The sequence below is a fragment of the Stenella coeruleoalba genome (assembly GCF_951394435.1).
Source record: "Stenella coeruleoalba genome assembly, chromosome: 17".
Taxonomy (NCBI): domain Eukaryota; kingdom Metazoa; phylum Chordata; class Mammalia; order Artiodactyla; family Delphinidae; genus Stenella; species Stenella coeruleoalba.
In genome coordinates, this window is record NC_137163.1 from 69,010,220 (window position 1) to 69,030,325 (window position 20,106).

Sequence of the window (20,106 nt, forward strand, 5' to 3'; positions counted from 1 at the left end):
GAAGAAAAGCCCTGAGAAAGCCCCGGAGCCGTTCCTCTGCAGAGCGGCGCAGCGCTCCGCTCACCTGCAGAAGCGCCTCAGAAGGTAGGGAGCGCCTAGACGGAAACGCGCCTCCAACTTTGCACTGCCTGAGCTGCCACGGTGTGCGCCGCGCAGCCAGCTGTCCCTAGGCGTGCTTGTGTGTGTGTGTGTGTGTGTGTGTGTGTGTGCGTGTGCGTGTGTGTGTGCGCGCGTGTGTGTGTTTACCGACTGTGCCTCAGGATTCCGATAGTAGCTGGGATGTGGCTAAAGCGAACTTAGACGGCTGCTCATCGTTACCCGAACTGGCAGTTATCCCTCGCTGGCTGCGTAAATGAGCCCCCCATCCATCCCAACCGCCGAGAGAAGGATGCAAGGGCTGGGATGGAAAACGACGAGGAGGAGGCAGCAGTTCTCAGTTCGGAGGAAAACGCTGAAACATCCGGAAAGGGTGGGGTGGGGGGTGGGGGGAGATGTGTAGAACAGGTGAGATCTTACATTTGTAGGTCTTCTCTAGGGCTCGGGGGATTGGTTTGGGGGACCGTTACAAAGGGCACTCAGGGACCGTCCCTTCGTGAGTCTCGTAAGAAGAGTCAGTCCGGCCTGATGAGGGGCTGAGCTTTGGCGCCGAGCCCCGCAGGCGTCCCTTTTCCTGCTCCCCGTCTCGGCCTGCCTCCAACTCTGGAAGTCCGAGTTTGCGCGCTTCAGCACCGCGGACAGCGCCCGCCCGAGCCCCCGAGCCAGGTCTGTGGGTGTCGTCCTGTAGGAAGCCCCCCATCCCCCGAGTGCACCTCCCAGTTGAGCGCAACTCTGATCAACTCTTGCTTTCTCTCTTTCTCTCTCTCGTTCCGCCCTCTGCCCACCTGGGTGCCGCACCTAGCGCCCCTAACATGCGGCTGCCGCTGCTCGTGTCCGCGGGCGTCCTGCTGGTGGCTCTCCTGCCCTGCCCGCCATGCAGGGCCCTCCTTAGCCGGGGGCCCGTCCCGGGGGCCCGGCAGGCCTCGCAGCACCCCCAGCCCCTGGATTTCTTCCAGCCTTCGCCGCAGTCTCAGCAGCCGCAGGCTCGGCCCGGCCTGCTCCGCATGGGGGAGGAGTACTTCCTCCGCCTGGGTAGCCTCAATAAGAGCCCCGCTGCTCCGCTCTCGGCCGCCTCCTCGCCTCCTGCCGGCAGCAGCGGCAGCCGCCTTTCGCCGGACGAGGTGGCCGCCAACTTTTTCCGCGCGTTGCTGCAGCAGCTGCTGCTGCCCCGGCGCCCGCTCGACAGCCCTGCGAGTCCGGTGGAACGCGGCGCCGAAAACGCCCTCGGCGGCCGCCAGGAGGCACCGGAGAGGGAGAGGCGAGCCGAGGAACCTCCCATCTCCCTGGATCTCACCTTCCACCTCCTCCGAGAAGTCTTGGAAATGGCCAGGGCTGAGCAGTTAGCGCAGCAAGCTCACAGCAACAGGAAACTGATGGAGATTATTGGGAAATGAAACGGTGCGTTTGGCCAGAAAGATTCTGCATTTAACACAAAAAGTAAAAATAAAAAATAATGCAGTATTCTGTACCACAGCGTTGCTCTGATACCATTTGTTTATTTTTATATAGCTTGAGACGTAGAGGATGTACAGCAAGAGCGCCCATACTCCTTAGCATGCACAAAGTGTATTCACGTGCAGTAACAGCAACATCCTGTAATTTGTACCGTGTACTTATAGTTTCTATTTCCAGGTGTCTTTAACAGTGTTTTATAGAGAGTATAGACCCAGGAGGAAATGTTTTGAAGAAGCAGACAGAAGTCACCCAATTGATTTTGTTGTGGTTTGAGCCAAAAAGAATGTCATTCTCTTGGGTGGGTGAGACAAAATCTGTAAGCTCTTTGAACCAACTTTTCCTTGTAAACGTTTCAGTAATAAAACAGCTTTCCAATCCTTGGTCAATTTGGTTGTGTAAGAGAATGTTGAATATTTATATTTCTAATAAAAGCTGCAAAGGTAATCATGACTTTATTTTTCCTCTTCAGTGCTCACAGGGGAATATACCCTGAGCTCCTTACTTCCTCCAAATTGACTTCAGCACAAGAGAAAACAAAACTCCTTGCATTTTATTTTCTACTAAAAACACGAACCTATGTCAGTGGCTTACACTGCAACCACCTTGGACTCATCTCTGCACCTCAGATTACTCCTCTGAGGTTAAGTTAAATAATTTGGAAAGTTGTTTCCAGTTCTAAGGCTTGGTAATTCTATAGATGGAAGATTGATTCATAATGGAAATAACATCTAACCCTGATTACCTGTAAGATGTGAAATAATTGGGGACAGTGGGGAAGGAGGAAAAGAAAAGAGGACAAGGGCTGTGGTGGGGCTTTCCTCCAATTAGGGGCCAAAATGCTGCATTGTTTTCCCACGAGAAAGGATTACTTTATCAAACGATTACTTTGGTACCATTAATTATCTTTTTTTCTAAGCTATTTTCCACTGCTGTCTTCTAGTAGGAGAAACTTAATAGCCCCTCCACTTAAAAGAACTAAATGTAGTTGCTGTAAAATGGCCCTTGGGAACATTTTTTTATAAAGCACATTTTGACTTTAATAACTTCACAAATACCTCATGTATGTCTATGCCAACCCTAATCACTTTAATTCTTAGGAATACGAACTATCTCTATGCACTTCTAAAATCAAACAGCACACCTAATTAGTTTTACAATGCACTCGCCTTTGGTAGTTTAGTTATAACTTTAAAAATTCAGTCGAATGTTTAATACTTCAAAATCAATTTGGATGGATGAGAATGCTTCTTCTCTTGAGACCCTTTAAATTCACTTGATTAGTGGATCAATAAGATGATATGAAACATAATAAATCATTGTAAGACTAAGTTGTTAAAAACAGCATTTATTTAAGAGTTCATACAGAGTAAAGTTAAACTTATGTTTCGAAGGAGGCAAAATTATGGTGGAACAAATAAAGCATGATTTAAATACATATATATATTTGTACATGTATAATGTGTATTGTGTGTGTGTATATATATATTTAAATACATGCAGTTATTCGACGGTTCAGCAGATTGGTGCCTCAGTGGATACATAAGAAAATAGACAGTTCCTGTTGAAAAGTCTTCTTTAGTTAAAGTGCCTGATATCTGCATATCTAAAACTAAGATTAGAAAAGTGTCACAAGAAGTGTCCTTGGCCTTTAGCCTTCTGGACTATGAAAGTATCACCAGAGTCAAAGAACATTTCTGGATATCCATTCAGCGACATCTGTTGTGGAAAAGAGGAAAGCTTTGTGAAGCATCTCATATCTTTGGTCAATGATTTACCTTTTGTCCATATATTGATAAATCAGTCACTTCTGAATTAACACTGAATTTCACTGACCACCTGCACTGTTAAAGAGGAAAGAGAATAAGAGCTACTATGATTTCACAACAAAAGACAGTGCCTATTAGAGATGAGAGAGTAGTGCCCACATTTTTCAACACCTGCCACTTGTTACTGAAACACACACACACACACACATATCACACCTACAAACCCTTCATAATGTTTCCCACACAATAAAAGATTTGCGTAAGATCAAGTTCCTTTTTTCCCAATGCTTTCTGCAGCTGTTTTCTCAAAGCATTGTTTTCCCTCAATGTGTTAGCTAAGTCATCTGGAATTAAAGGATATTTTTGGTAGAAATCCCGTTCAGAGGTCCCTTTCATCACCTGCATACTACTAGTTTTATCTAGGTTCCCTGCTGCCTGTGTGAATCTCAGCCAAGCAGACAGAGGTGCAGCAGTTGGAATGAACATCATTCATTCAGGGAGTTCAACCAGGAAAAGGAGAAGACATGGCGAGCTGGCTGAGAATCAGCTCCATTCCCACTCCCTGAAGCTGCGGCCTGTCCCTGGAGGGGAGTGTCCTCAAATCCAGTCTGCAACAGAAGAAAATCTGCATCAGAGGAAAAAGAGGCCAGTCCTTTTTGAGTTGATCCAGTCACTTTTCTATTGAGGAGAAAGGATAATAATAATTATATAGGACATAATTATTGTTAGGAGTGGAAAGTAAGCTCAGGTTATCTTGGCCATGACCAAGAGCCATGAAAGGAATTCACACTCATGATCTAAAAAGGGGCAACAGCAATGCATGCCCCTTGGGAAACAGTACAGGCTATTCTACTTTTTTTTAAAGTCCACTTGTACATGATTTACTGAGATGAAAATAACATTAAAACTAGTAGGAATTTGGGTTTAGAAAAATCTGCAAAATAAATAAAATCCTGATTTAAATGACTTCACTACATCACATGACATAATCTCTCCACTGCTAAAGTAAGAATTTCTACCAGCATGTGAAGAATATATATATATATATATATATATATATATATATATATATATATGTGTGTGTGTAATTTTTGCAAAACTGCAGGCTTAGTTTTGAGCAAATCATGAATAAAAGGACTTTTTTCTCCAAGCAATAAAATCTAATTACATAGACATTCCTAAATAGATATCTATCTTTTATAGATACCAGACAGATACAAGTTATGATTTTGAAGTCATTGATCTATCTAATCTCCTAAGTGAAATTTATTTATGATGCCTTGAGTTTAAAAAATAATCACTCAGTGGAATGAGGGACAATCATAAAGAAGTCTTGCTGAAATGCAACTTGATGTAAAAATGCAGACTGCTTACATTGAAGGTACCATGACAAACAGTTCTTCCTCAGAGAACTACCAAACACAGACTAACATTCTGATGACTTCACTGGTAAAGTTATCCCATGGGATTAGAATGCCACTGATACCAAAGCAATGAGGTAGGCACATGCATTCAACCCAGAAGCCCTGGGTGATGTTATGAAGCTGCTGTATGAATGGACAATACCTGGCACAGGCAAAGCAGAACTTCAGCAAGTATGTTGTTTTGTTGCCACTCAAACTAGTTTCAAGAGAAAAAAGAGTACTTGTCCTGCATGTTACCAGATTTTACCCTAAGCATATACTGGGTGCTGATGTTTCAAGTTCACTAAAATTTTCCCAAGTCCTTATGGCTTTAGGATTATCCTTCCCCCTGCCATCTCATGCCCTGATAGAAAGTTAAGAAGGGCCATGGAATCGTATTAGCCACAGTAGAATAAAACTAAAGCAGGTAGATTTCTATAAAGGAATAGTTGAGACATCAAGTGTGATAGGGCTTTTTTTTTTTTTTTTAAAGAAGATGTTGGGGGTAGGAGTTTATTTACTTATTTATTTTTGCTGTGTTGGGTCTTCGTTTCTGTGTGAGGGCTTTCTCTAGTTGCGGCGAGCGGGGGCCCCTCTTCATCGCGGTGCGCGGGCCTCTCACTGTCGCGGCCTCTCTTGTTGCGGAGCACAGGCTCCTGACACACAGGCTCAGTAACTGTGGCTCACGGGCCCAGTTGCTCCGCAGCATGTGGGGGTCTTCCCGGACCAGGGCTCGAACCTGTGTCCCCTGCATTAGCAGGCAGATTCTCAACCACTGTGCCACCAGGGAAGCCCGATTGGGCTTTTTTTAAAAGGCTGTTACTAGATTCTGTTGGTAATGGGTTAGCCACTTCAATGTCCTTGAAGTTGACATGGAATAAACATCGTCCTGACAGAAGCCGGTGCCTATGCACTTGTGCTGAACTCTTCTCTTCCCCGTCATAGTCACCTTACTCTCGCGAATCCTGAAAAAACCCAAGTGATCTAGGCATATCATTAATATGTAAAGTACTTTTCTCTGGCCATTCTGTATGAGTGAAGAGTGAATTCTGCCTAGATGAACAGACCATCAGGCTTCATTTTGTAGCCTCTTTTCCTTGAAGGCAATTTCTAATCTAGAGGAAACTTCCATGACAGTTGTTCTGAAATATCTGAAGGGTGAAACTAGAGTTGGGTGAGGTATTTTCTGCAGAGGGACGGAATCTTTGTGACACTGCTGGTGGCTTGCAAGCCATTTGCGACTGCTTTTGGAATCTGTATATATTTTAGTGCTTTTTTTTAATACTCGAAATTAAAATCTATCTTCCATTTTCAATGTTTTAGCTGTTAATACCCTACAGCCTTCAAAACTTGGTATTAAATAGTTTGGGTTCGCTACTTTTACACTCTCATGTTTTCAGTCAGTTATTAGATTCCAAACAATATGGACCAATGCTATCTTTCAGAGAAGAAAGGCTGCTTCCAGAGCAGGGGGCTAAGAGCGGAGATTATCCTGAGTATCTATAGGTGATCATACCGTCTCCCTGGTTTTACTTATGTGAACTTGAGGACCACACCGCCGCGAACCATCTCAGCAAGGAAGTTTTATGCAAAGAGGCTTAGCCTGGTTTTGAATTCCAGTTTAACAACTTATTAGCTGTATGACTCCGGCAAGTCACTTAACGTCTCTGAGCCTTAGTTTTCTCTTTTGTGAAATAGAGGTAACACCCTATCTCACAAGGTTGTTGTAGGGCTGAATAAATAAAGTAATGCACCCAAAGCACTTTGCACACGACTCACTTATATTAACTGCTTCATAAATGTCCGTTTCCTCCCTCCCTCCTTTCCTTTTCCTCCCTTCCTTCCTTCCTTCCTTCCTCCCTCCCTCCTTCCCTCCCTTCCTTCCTCCCTCCCTCCCTTCCTTCCTTCCTTCCTTCCTTCCTTCCCTCCTCCCTCCCTCCCTCCCTTCTTCCCTCCCTCCCTTCCTTCCTTCCTTCCTTTCCTTCCTTCCTCCCTCCCTCCCTCCCTCCTTCGCTCCTTCCCTCCCTTCCCTCCTTCTTCCCTCCCTCCCTTCCTTCCTTCCCTTCCTTCCTTCCTTTTCTTCTCATATTAGCAAAGAGGCTCCTCTGCCACACAGAAACACCTGGGGACTGTTTGTGAGGAACGATATACAACAGCCAAGACGCCCCAGTAAAGAAAGACAGTAGTATTTGTGATGCTCATCTTTCCATCATGTATAACTTTTAGTTCCTTTGGCATGCTGTAATCATGGTTACTCATCACCCAGTCCAGTGTGCCTCCACGTGGCCCAACTTTATATATGGCTCTCTCATAAAGGAGGAATGAGTTAAAAATTTAGAAATCTTTCTATAAGCACAGCCCATTCAATCATAAGCAGACATTGTCCCTACAGCCTTCCCCAAGAGCACTGTATATATGTATTCCTTTAAATAGTTTTCCAAATGCTGGCTCTCCTTCATCACAGGAAGTGCTGTTTCTTGGGAATAATGATGTCTCATTGAAGCTGAACAAAGGACAGAGAATGATAAGCACTGATCTCCTCTACCTGCTTTTGAGTTTGCCCTGCATTCCAGTCTATTCTGAGATGTGTGCCAAGGGGAAGAAAGGATTGTTAGTCCGATATTATTTCTAAACTTTACGCACTTTCCTCAGGTAACAAATGAACAAACTTACAACCATCATTTAACACTGCTCTATCAGCATGGGGCTTCAGATACGTTGAGAAATGTGAGTTTTAGTCATAAAGTAAAACCAGGAAATGGAACAGAGAGGCAGCATTTTCCATCTCAACTGGGAGACCCAGTTCAGTCAAGATCCACAGGAGACTAGCTGAAGGGAATGATATACCTTTGCTTAAAGGAAAGACCATTTTTCTCACATGAACTTGACCAGAAATCCTGGGTATCCATGAACCAGACTCACTCAGAAACACACAAAATCTTTTATTTTCCTTTGATTTATTTCCTGTCACTATCAAATGCTGTTTGAAAGGAAAAAAAAAAATAGTGTCAGATTCTGATGCTAGGCTATCCTTTCCCTGCCCTGAAGAGCAGGTGGTGAGAGTTGCTCCTGCTTAGGGCTGAGTGATGTGTGTAAGCATCATCCTTGTTATGTCATCGAGAACCATTTCTTGCTGATGGGGATAAAGTAGCATGAATTCTGCCAGAGGCTTGTGGATGTCTTTCTCTGTGTATAGGACAGTTCCAGGTTCTGGCCTGAACTGTGTTTGCTTGGTGTTTGTTTCAAGTGTTTGCTTGGCCTGAACTGTGCATGGTATTTTGAAAAAGGCTTGAATGAGTTGCAAACATTAAAAAATTAGGAGCAAGGGTGTGGAGAAATAGAAACTCTTGTGCACTGTTGGTGGGAATGTAAACCAGTGTAAAATAGCATAGCGATTCCTCAAAAAACTAAACATAGAATTACCGTATGATTCTGCAATTCAGTAAGAATTGAAAACAGGAACTCACACAGATATCTGTACAACCATGTTTTCCAGTGGCGCTAGTCACAATAGGTGAAAGCAACCCAGGTATCCATCAACGGGTAAATAGATAAACAAAATGTGGCGTATACATATAATGGGATATTACTCCATCCGAAAAAGGAAGGAAATTCTGACACATGCTACAACATGGATGAACCTTGAGGACATTATGCTAAGTGAAATAAGGCAGACACTAAAAGACAAATTCAGTACAATCCCACTTACATGAGATATCTAAAGCCGTCAAATTCATAGAAACAGAAAGTAGAATGGTGGTTGCCAGGGGTTAGGGGGCGGGGGCAATGGGAAGGTATTGCTTAATGGGTATAGAGTTTCCATTTTGCAAGATGAAAAAGTTCTGGAGATTGGTTGCATAATAGTGGGAATTTACTCAGTGCTACTGAACTGAACACTTAAAAATGGTGGTTAAGATGGTCATTTTTATGTTATGTGTTTTTAACCACAATTTTAAAAACAATATTTTTAATTAGGAGATTTCCCATTAAAATCTGGATTAGCAGGTCCTCTTGGCAAAGCAGAAATTTAGCAACCCAGAACCTACAGGAAGGGCTGAGCAGCACGGTCACTTGGGGCTGGGATGCACTCTCCCACAGCTTTCCACAGTGCTCACCACTCCCTTTTGCCTCCCCTGCTGCAAGGCTGTTTTCAGCGGTCATTTGCCACTGCGCTTGTACAGTTGCTATGCTCTAAGTAAGTTAAGAGGAAAGCAAACAATATCATGTATTATATTTGTGCTTCTATCAACATTTTTTCTTTCACCTCACCTGCTTTTTCATTAATCGTACCTTCTTGGTCTCTAAAGGCACACAAGCTTGTTGCTCTTAACAGAAGGTTAGTTTTTAGTAGGAAGGTGTCAAAGAAAAGAGAAGATAATACTCAATGGAGTCTTTGGCTTGACTTTTATGCTGAATGGGATGAATATTTTTAAAAATCCAACATGCTTCTTGTGGCAATATTCTTGACAATCAAAGCGTGAAACTGCCTTCGGCGTTTCACTGAGGCCAAATGTGTCCCTGGACACTTAGCGCAGGGGATATAACTGGGTGCCGTTTTGGAGGAAATGCTCTTGTTTGGGCTTGGGGGCAACACCAGTAGCCCCCTTTACCTAAATGCGGCCCGGCCCACTTGATTCACTGACTGAACAAAACGAAACAGACGCTTTCCTGATATTCACTCTGGCATAAGACAGGGTAGCCACATTTATAAGAGGAATTATTTTTTGCTAGCCTAAAATAAAAGAGTGAGCTGTGCCAGGTCATTGTGATGAGTAACCAGTGCCCTCAGGCGGCCTCTAAGCTTCCCAGGGCCTCTGTAAGGTGCCAGCCTCAGCCCTTCCCCAAATGAGCATCTGTGTACACCACCCACGATTCTGATCCATTACAATGTAACTGTCCTGCGTTCCATTCCCTCAGGCTTATCCAAGTGATAGTAACTGATTGGATAAACTGAATTGCAACTGAGACGTTAATGGGAGCTGATGGCTCCAGGTCCACCCCTGCCAGATACCATTTTACCTAGAAATGGCCCTGCCTCACCCTGAGGGCCGGGCTGTTGTGGACGTGTCAGCCACATGCCCAGCACGCAAGGAGGTGCTGGGGGCAGTGAGGAAACTGTGGCCAGCCCCACACCTGGGCCCCCCCACTCCTCTCTGCCGCCGTGAATGCCAATGACAAATTCAACCTGACGGAAGGATCTGGTTACCATGCATGTTAAATGCCAGTCTTTCTAGGTCAATCCAAAAGAAGCCTTGAGCCTCCACAGTGAAAGCCATTTGCCTTAAAGGAATGTGGATGAGAAGGGTAAGGCTAGACTTGAGGCCACTGAGTGGGCGACCACCAATGTCTGTCCCGCACCTGCTGGGCTGGGTCAGCAAATCAGAGCCAGATGCTGGAAACAGGTGTAAGGAGGAATGCCGAGGTCAAGGGTAGAACGTTTATTCAGAAAGATTCAACCCAAGCATTGGCCTGCTCCCTGCTTAGCCTTCCTGAACCCCAGGCCCTTGGATAACTTAAGCATTATGGATTCCAGACTGGAAAAGAGAGTACAGCCAAGACGCTGGGCCAGTCATCAATGCCTGAGAAGTGACTGGGGCGTGGTCTGTGACTCACAGCCAAGGGTGTAAGCCCTGGAAACTCAGTTGGGAAGGTCCATCATGGGCAATCCTTTCACAGGAATGCAGTCATCTCTGCTCAGTGGCAGAGAAGTCAAGGTATGTTAGGAAGGCAGCACAGAGCTGTGACAATACAGCACGTTCTCCGCAGACGCCAGAGGAAGGAGAAAAGAGGTACCCCTCGCCCCACCAAATGAGCCCTGGAAGGAAAACATTCACTAAAGAGCATTTTTTGCCCTTGGGAAAATTTACAGTTCTGCACACTGAGGGATGGAAGGGATGGATGAAGGGAGTTGATCTCGGGGCTTCGTTGCCATTAGCTGTCTCCCTCTTGCTAAGTTAGGGAAGATCAGAAACCAGGACTATGAAACGAGAAGAAATTAAACTCACTCACTTTTTCTTAACCTGGAGGAAGATGTGTGGTATGCTCTCTTTGGTCTGTTTCAAACATGGTGTCTAGGAATTGATGGGGTCGGTGGGGAGCAGGAAGGAGAAGTGAAAACGCTGATATCACAGTTCTGCAAAAACCTACAGGCAGGGCTTCCCTGGTGGCGCAGTGGTTGAGAGTCCGCCTGCCGATGCAGGGGACACGGGTTCATGCCCCGGTCCGTGAAGATCCCTCATGCTGCGGAGCGGCTGGGCCCGTGAGCCATGGCCACTGAGCCTGCACGTCCGGAGCCTGTGCTCCGCAACGGGAGAGGCCACAGCAGTGAGAGGCCCGCGTACCGCAAAAAAATAAAAAAATAAACCTACAGGCAGCCCTCTTCTCAGGCATAGACCTGACATTGTGTGTCCAGCACAGAGTGTGTGTGTTCTCAGCCTTTCTGAAAGGAGAACAGAATTACAAAGGATGCTAATTAGATCATTAATTCCTCACAAACGGGACTTCTTTGCCTTGTTTGGGGGGAAACAGGCAAACAGGTTTTCAAGAGCCGTGGGAGGCTGATGGTATTGCTGTGCCCAATTCATGGACAGGAAAGCATGGGATGGTTGAGCAATTGGCTCAGAGTAACGCTGTGGGCTATGCTGAGACCATAAACCCAAGGAGAAAAGAGGCAGCGAGTGCTGCTGAGCATGCGAGACTCAGGGCGCAGGCTGACATCACCCCAGGAAGTCAGAGACAGGGAGGCAGGTGGGTCAGCAGCCTGGGGTGCAGCTGAAGGACTGGTGCACTCATTTGCAAGGTATGCGCACATCACTGCAGGCAGTGGAGGCCAAGAACCGACTTCTCTATGCCCATGTGTCATGAGTGGTGAGTCAATGCAGAGAACCCTTGGTCACACTATTTTTGCCTCAATCCCATCAACCCAGGTAAAGTGGGGATTCACCCACTTATCCTAGATGTGGGCACGGCCTCCATTCTGCTGCACGCACACACTCCGTGGTGGTGGACAAGGGGTCACCGGGCACCAAGCTCCCAGCTGCTCCATGATTTGGAGCAGGTCACTCATCCCCTATAATCTTCCACTAAAAAATGAGGAGGTTTAACAATTCTTACTGTGCAGGGTTGTTGTGAGGTTTGAGTGAGAGAATCTGTCAAAGACCTTGCCCATTAGTTACAGTCATTACCACGTGGCACTGGTTTCTCACGACGGTGGATTCCTTCTTTGCTTTGTTGGTTGTAGTGGGGAAAAGGCCTGGAAATCACTGAGATTCATAAATAAAGACAGAAAAAAATCCACAGGATGTACAACACTAACAAGAGTCTTAGAATCAGAATAATAAACATTTAAAAAATACGGGAAGCAAAACCCAACTAGCTATGTCATAACAGCTCCCCCAGAGAGCTCTCCCCAGTGCCTGCGTTACTGTTTTCAGGAATCGTAGAGCTGTAGGCGCAGGTTGCCAGGGGAAATGAATTCATTACGCTGCTCACAAACAATTTACATTACATTTCTTTAAAACAGATACATCCAGTTTAGCTTCCTATTAAAGTGACTTTTACTAAGGAAGCTATTTGATCCTGAGAAATATAGCCTACAGTTTCAGTATAGAATTGTTTTTTGTGGCCCTTCTAGCAAAGTCTCCAAATTGACAGTTATTAGGATGTCACTTTCCCAGCAGGAAAAAAAAAAAAAAAAAACCCAGAAAGAGAAAATTGCAGTTGCAGGATACAAATGAAAAAGCATTAATAATATTCATATAATAGTCTCATTAAAACTGACTTTTTTTTGCGGTACGCGGGCCTCTCGCACTGCTGTGGCCTCTCCCGTTGCGGAGCACAGGCTCCGGACGCGCAGGCTCAGCGGCCATGGCTCACGGGCCCAGCCGCTCCGCGGCATGTGAGATCCTCCCGGACCGGGGCACGAACCCGTGTCCCCTGCATCGGCAGGCGGACTCTCAACCACTGCGCCACCAGGGAAGCCCAAAACTGACTTCTTTAAATAAAAACCTTACTTCAAAATTTTTTCTATGTAAAAATGCCTGCATTTCATTATCAGAACTTCTTATAATTTCCGGGACTATTAAGTACTGGACAATGTTATGCCGTAAATGTAGGCTAGTCCTCAGTGCTGATTGGTTGTCTCTCTATTTTTACCAAGTGAAATTCCAGCATAGTCAGGGTTCCTGGCTTATCAGCGATTCGATTCATAAGCTTGAATCTCCTAATTTGTAAAACACAAGCAACTGCTCTCAGTAGGGGTTTCTATTTGAAAATAATTTGACACCCTGAATCCCTCAATTCAATTTAGAGAACATAGTTAAATTTTCATTCATTTCAGTTTGTTTTGGAAAATTAAATAGATCATTTCAAAGAACACAGGACCTATAGTCACACTCACGGGAAATCATATTCTTGGTCTCCTGCTTTATTTTTTAAAACGTTCTGTGATACCTTGTGAAATTAATCTTGCTCAGAAAAGAAGCTTTCTGGACCTATGGCCTCAGGCATCTCTCGCCTCTCAGTCCCTAGTGGCAGCTGGAGTTGATATTTGCCCTTCAGCTCGGAGTGAATGATTTGGTCTCAAAGGTTATTTGCATGAAAATTATTTTATCTTTTTGTGTGTGACAGCTCATGGGGACCCAGAGCTCCACACACCTGCTTTTCCTTGGAACGTTGGCTATTGTTCATCCCAGTTTAAGAAAATATTAATATTTTCAAGGGGACTGAATCTTGGATTCATGAGAAATTTGCTAAGATCTCGGGTCTGGGGTCACATGTATTGGTTTCTGAGACTCTAGGAAATAAACTCTGGGCTTTAAGAATCTTGGCTAGAGCCGTGTGTCTTTCTTTCCTCCTTCCTGCCTTCCTTCTTTCCTTCTTTCTTCTAAGAAATGTTTTCTATTTTCCCGTGGGAACACCTTTATAACCTCACAGGACAACATTTATAGAACCTGGGCTGGGAACTAAGATGGCCATGGGCTGGTTTTCCTTGGAGATACTTCCCGCGCTGGACTCCACATATCCCTTTTGCTATTTTAGAGTGAAGAGCCCAAAGGTGTGGGTAACCCACATTGTCCCTGATGTTCTGTCTCTGAGCTCATGATATATTCGATAGGAAGCATCTGGGAACACTCAAGACAGGAGGAAGGACCATCTGCACCTTCTTGTCAACACTTGGGTTGGGAACCTTGGACCTTCTCAGCCAAGAGGACAAGCCCAGGGTTGGAAGTCCCTGGCCCGCGACAGGGTGGCCTCTGCAGTTCCGTGGAAAGTGGTGTAGCCAGGACAAGGAGTGAACGGGGCAGAGGCATGTCATTAAAATGTACAGACATATTAGCTCATAAAGCAATTTACATCTAAACTAAAAATAGGGCCCCACAGACCGGTGAAAACGAATCATCAGGCTGCAAAGTTCAGACTTGTCACTTAAAAGCATCAGGGACCTCAGCCATCGCGGCCCTTGCTATGCTTGGCCCTGTGCGTGGCTGTGAAAGGAAGGGGAGGCCGGTGTGTTGGATTTAGGCCGTGAGGTCTTCTGTGGCCAGCCGTTTGGAACGTCTTAAGGATCGTCAGCATCTTCCTCCTCCAGGCTCTCCCCATCGGCCCTCTAACTTTTCTACCCAACCTTAAAAAACGGTATTGATCTATGAGGGCGAGGACCTCTCTGTATCCATTCAAGCAGGCAGACACAAAAAGAGTTATTTTTTTTTTAACTCTTATCTTGGGATAAATTCTTCAAGAAAATATAACAATGCTAATATAGGCACCTAAACAGAGTTTCAGAATACATGAGGCAAAGCTGATAGAACTGCAAGGATGAAGAGGCAAATCCACAATGAGAGTCATAGATCTCAAAATTCCCCTCTCAGCAATTGCTCAAAGAAGTAAGCAGGAAATTGGTGAGGATGGAGTGGAGCTGAACCACACTCTCCGACCCGGTGGACACTTACAGAACGCTCCGCCCAACAACAACAGAAAATACAAGGTTTTCAACTGCACGTGGAACATTCACCAAGTTAGCTCATACTTGGGGCCATACAACAGATCTCAATACATTTGAAAGGATTGGAATCATATAACAAATATTCTCTCTCCACAATGGAATCCAACCAGAAATCAAACGGAAAGCAATCTGGAACGTCTCCATACAATGAAATACTGCTCAGGAATAAAAAGAAATGAGCCACTGATACATGCAACCGCACGGATGACTCAAGAGCGTTATGCAGCGTGAAGAACGCCAGTCACAGGAGTCTATGTATTGGATGTTTCACTTATACAATCTCCTAGAACTGGCAAAACTATAATGACAAGCAAAACAGCAGCTGAGATGCAGGAAGGAGATCAACCGCAGAGGCACGTGAGGGAACTTCTTGGAGTGACAGAAATACCCTACAGCTTTACTGTGATAGTGGCTACACGATGCTACGTACTTGTCAAAACGTATTGACCCGTACACTTAGAATAGGTACATTTAAAAATTCACATCATCTGTCATCTCTTCATCCATCTACTATTCCGTGACTGCCTTTACTGTGTACATTCTAAGTCTTTGCTCTACTGGGCAATGAGGCCTAAGTACCTTTAGGTGGACTTAGACATGGACTTTGTGGAGTTTATGGCATCTCAAGGGGTAATCACGGCTGTGTAACCGTTCAGCTCAGTGGGTGCCTAGGAGGAGATTTGGAAACAGTTTGGGAATTAGGGGTTTATGTAAGAGCTTCAAGGCAAGAAATACATTTTGAGAAATGCAATGGGCTATCTATTTCACTGAAAATCTATTATTATTATTGTCGCCCAGAATGATTTGTGTCAGGCCTAAGTCCATAACCCTCCCAATGAAAACATCCTGAAACAATTTATAAAATTCTCAGTACTAGATTTTTCACTCTCTAATGTTGTGTAAATAGATGAATCCTTTCATCGAGTAGTTGCTTCCTTTTCCTCATGAGAAAACTAAGGCTCAAAGAAATTAAATGTCCAGAGTCAGATGCAGAAGGAACAGGACAGGAACCTAAGTCCTGTCTCTTGATTTCATTGATCTTTCCTGAGCCCCAAGCCTTAGCAGAGTTTCTATCCAACTTGTTTGTCTATTTTCAGACCTGAAGAATGGAATGTGGAAGGTGGATATTCTATCCTTGCAACTACAAATAGCTACGATATGGTGAAGGCTTTTAGGGTCTCTGACAACTACAGCTTCATGCTCTGGTGAACTAGATAAGTTGTGGTTCTTTACAGAGGTAGACGTGGCAGAGATTTTAATGTCAACAACCCCATCTCCAAAGCAACTGGCTTTCTGCAGGGATGTGTGTGTGGGGGGGGTGGAAGTGGGGCTGGGGTCCTCCGACCTTGAGGCAGCTGCCAAGTTAATCTACCAAATAGGGAGACATTTCTCTGGAAATCCCTGTTCCCTGTACAGCTCTCATCAAATGGTTTGCATAAATTCTTCCAACCAAAGCCACTAAGCCTCACTGGGAAAGGAGGAAGGGGAACACGGAGGGGCTTTCAATTGTTGCTGCTCCCACTTCTGGAAAAATCTAATGGCCACACATATGCCCAACAAAATACCCAGTTATCCATGAGGGTGGGCGTAGTCCCTGTGTTAACACTTGGGTGTGATTTGCATGTAAGTAGGTAGGAAGAGAAGGGCAGCAGAGGAAGCAGGTTGGACAAGGAAATCACCCAGGAGATGGGGCTCACAGAGACTGCTTTCCAAGGGCAGCCGACCTCATCACAGTGTGCTTCCCATCTTATTATTGCCCTGTCTTCTGAGGTTGACTAGGGCGTGGTGCAATTTTTAAAAAAATAAATTTTAAAATTAATACATGAAGTAGATCAAACTCTCTTTGCATTGACTGAGCATACAGCAGCCCTGGTCTAGAAGGGTGGGAACTTAGAGGGCCATTTTGCAGCTAAAGACCAGTTCATGGGATTTCCCTGGTGGTCCAGTGGTTAAGACTCCACACTTCCACTGCAGGGGGCACGGGTTCGATTCCTAGTCTCCTGACTGGGGGAACTAAGATCTCACACACCTTGCAGTGCGGCCAAAAAAAAACAACCACCAAAAACAGTTCATGTATATGGGCTTTGCACAGTGTGATATAGGGCTGAATCCAAACCTTGTTGAGAAATTAGTTTTTCTTTGAGAATGAAGGTGGGGAAGGCAACATGTACCTCTTCTCAAACAAAAAGCAGGATCCCGGTTCACTACCAGTGCCGAGTCAACGTCTGTTTTTTTGCCATGGCCAATTTCTGACGCATAATCTGCCTACGTAATTAGGTGAAGAGAGAAGGTATGTGATAAAGTAGGGTTAACACAGCATCAGAAATCACAGGCAGCAAAAGCAAGGGCAGGCTGTGCGAATGGCCATGAGGAAAGCACCTGGAAACATTTGCCTTCTTAGAAGGTGTGCAGTTCCACGGATGGGGCTGAAGTGAGTTTACAGATCCGCCAGACCCTTAGATGCTTCTGAAATTCTAAGGCAACCTTGTTTCCTGACAGGGGACCGTATGGTTAAGAGAGGTAAGGCTACCAGTGAATCAAGAACTTTTGTGTCACATCCTACATGTTCACAGAAAGACTAATGATGACGTGTGAAGTTCTAACAAGCTAACACTGCGTTGGACAAATATTAATCTAGTGAGCTGGGTTCTGAGGTAGTGAAGGTGAATCAAACCTGCGAAACCTTCACAGAGGTGGGGAATTTGACCTCTGTCCATCTGTCCATACCCTCTTTGAGGCAGGGATCAAAGAGTGGTCCTGCATCATGAATAGGTTTCCTTCGCTACGTGAAAGGCCCTTTCTCAAACACCAGGAATGACACAAGCAAGGTTCTTTGAAATAAGGAGGTCAGTTCACCCTATCCACCCCGCCCCACCTGCCTCAGCCTCATGACAGGCATGTGAATGACACAGCATCCATGACATGGGCTCAGTGGATGGCAGACAAGAAGCGTGACTCTCCCCCTGCAGCCTCAGAGAAGCATTACACAGATATGTGGCGACAAAGCCCCAAACCTGAATTCTCAGAATGTCAACTGAACTCTTCAGACAATTATTCAGATCCAGTTATTCAGGATATTCCAATGATGCATGGAGTTTGCTCTCTCCCCATTTGCCCCACTGAGTCCATGGCCAATACTTCCTCCCCTGCTTTTCACCACAAATAATGACAGGAGGAGGAGTTACGCATCTGAGCGTACGATAAGGACACTCAGAACATTCTAGGGTACGCAGGTTTCTGGCTGACTATTAGACACTGGGGCGGGTCCTACTCACACACAGTTATAGACATGACAGGGACCCATGGAGAGCCGACTGCCATTGCTGAGCAGACAGCTAATGAGGCAGAAAGGAGCTATGATTGGAGCTTCCAGAGGAGTCAATGTCAACCAGGGAAAAGTCAGCAAGCCAGAAATAGCTGAGTCGTTTCGGCACTAGTCACCCCGAATCACTTCTGAGCCACAGGCACAGGGAGCTGGGTCTCGGGTCCAGCAAGGTCATTTACTCAGAAGCACATGGGGTTTGAATCTTTAAATACGATTCATTAAAGCTGATGATTTTCAAAAGGCTGCGAAAGGAGAAGGATGTCAGTCCCTAAGCAAACCTTCTAACAGTAAAATCAAGAAAAGCCTTGACCATGAGAACGTGTATCAAAAATAATGTGCTGTTTGCTGGCTTTATGACTCTTCCTTGGTTCTGATTCTTTACGGCCAGTAGATGAACGTTGGCCTCTGGCTCCTTATGCACTCAGATCTCACCTGGCTGAAATGTCCCTGATGTTGCTGTCCCCGTGGCACCCTTCTCTCAGGGCTCCCCTCTCCCAGGAGAGACACTGTAGAGTCTCAGGGTTCAGAAAGAACTAGAAGTCGCCTGGCCCACCTGCCCATCAATGCAGTTACCTGGCCACCTCCTGGGCACCTGTCTGGTGAGGCAGAGGAAATGCTGCTACATAATCGATGGAAACCCTGCGTATTCCTGAATCAGGCCTTTGCTGGTCCTCGATCTACCTGGAGAGCAGTGAGTCCTCACAGCATTACGGACATCTTTTGAAACTGGCCTCCCCTAATGGCTATTCTGGAGGGTCCCCTCCCACTGGATTACTGAATAATTGCCCACGGAGTCTCTGTTCTGAGTCGGGATCCCCCTCCATGCAGGATTAGATGATGGAGTGACTCTCCTCAGGGAGGTGCCTCAGGGCCACGAGTGCTAAGAACTTGGTTCTTTCTAGGTGGCTGAGCCTCAGAGTCGGGGAGAAATCCATCCCTGGGCCTACGGAAGAGGAACATGTATGGAAGAGCTACGCGAGATGTTAGTCAAGGGAAAAGAAAATATTTCCTACCCATTAGAGTAAAAATCAAGCACTGAATCTGACGCCAGATGTAGTGAAGTACAAGAAAAGCCAAGAGTGCTAGGCAGATTGCTAACTCCTGCGAGAGAACAAGAGGACAGCTTCACTGATATTATCACAAATAATATTTTTCAACATCATTTAGATAGATTTTTCATTTTCATTTGGGGCGTTCTCCTGTTTCGGGTTATTATCGTATTACTGTTTTCAGAAAACAGCTCCTCCTGACTCAACTTCCACTAAATATGTAAGGAATCCCATAAACTTTCTAGAAATAAAGTTCCCATCAATTTTCTAGAGAAGTTTCTATTCCATTTTTTTAAACCTAAAAACAACCACAAAAGGTTTCCTTACACCAAACGTTTAGTTTTGTCATTTTTCATCTGTGAAAATGAATACATGGCACAAAAGCATGTTCATCTGTGAATTTTCCAAAAATCATTTCCAATTGTTACCTCATGGAAATCGAGGTTCACTTGAGCAGATAGTCAAGAGACTAATTTTATGATTTCTGAAAAAAATGCTATTTGTTGTTCGTAATCACCTGATGACCCAGGAGCACAGAACGCGAGCATATTTCTCTGCCAGCCCCGTGTCTGGGCAACACTCACACGCACACGTCACGTAAGAATACTCATGGGTATGGAGTAACCATGAACATTCTTCTGTGTGAAGAAACTGTGCAAGATTTCTTCTATGGAATCTTTGAGCCATGCAAACATCTAACCCAGCGTTAGGGAGAAGACGTGGACTTCAAACTTGCATTATAAAAAGAAAACAAGAGGTATTTAATGACCCTTTAAAAAATTCCAAAGGAAGAAAACCTGTGCTTTTCTTCCCCCAGGAGCACATGCTTAGGAAGCCCCAGTTTAATTAAGCCAAGACTAACTTTGCCCAGCTGTCACTGGCACACTCCCAGAACCCGTGAATCAGGTTATTTTTTCCAGAGTGGACACAGAACTCAATTGAAACGTGTTCCTTGGGGGTTGTTGGGAACGACACAAAAGCAGGTGATTAGTCTTTGGAAGCTCAAGGA

At 45.1% G+C, this 20,106-nt stretch overlaps 2 protein-coding genes and 1 long non-coding RNA gene across 5 annotated transcripts in view; 2 read left to right on the plus strand and 1 right to left on the minus strand.

Moving 5' to 3' along the window:
• The window catches only part of LOC307175881, a 107,221-nt gene that overhangs the window by 82,948 nt on the left and 4,167 nt on the right, over positions 1-20,106 (plus strand). The window lies entirely within an intron of this gene.
• CRH (corticotropin releasing hormone) lies at positions 903-1,567 on the plus strand. Its single transcript, XM_079901915.1, has one exon. It carries the CDS (start codon positions 909-911, stop codon positions 1,488-1,490), a length of 582 nt encoding a protein of 193 aa, XP_079758041.1. The 5' UTR covers positions 903-908; the 3' UTR covers positions 1,491-1,567.
• TRIM55 (tripartite motif containing 55) overlaps positions 3,803-20,106 on the minus strand; it is a gene marked incomplete at its 3' end in the record, with an annotated part of 42,377 nt that continues 26,073 nt past the window's right edge. For all 3 annotated transcript variants that reach the window (XM_079901549.1, XM_079901548.1, XM_079901547.1), the window contains one exon: positions 3,803-3,925. In XM_079901549.1, the coding sequence (XP_079757675.1) occupies positions 3,803-3,925 (123 nt within the window). The remainder of the gene's footprint in view (positions 3,926-20,106) is intronic.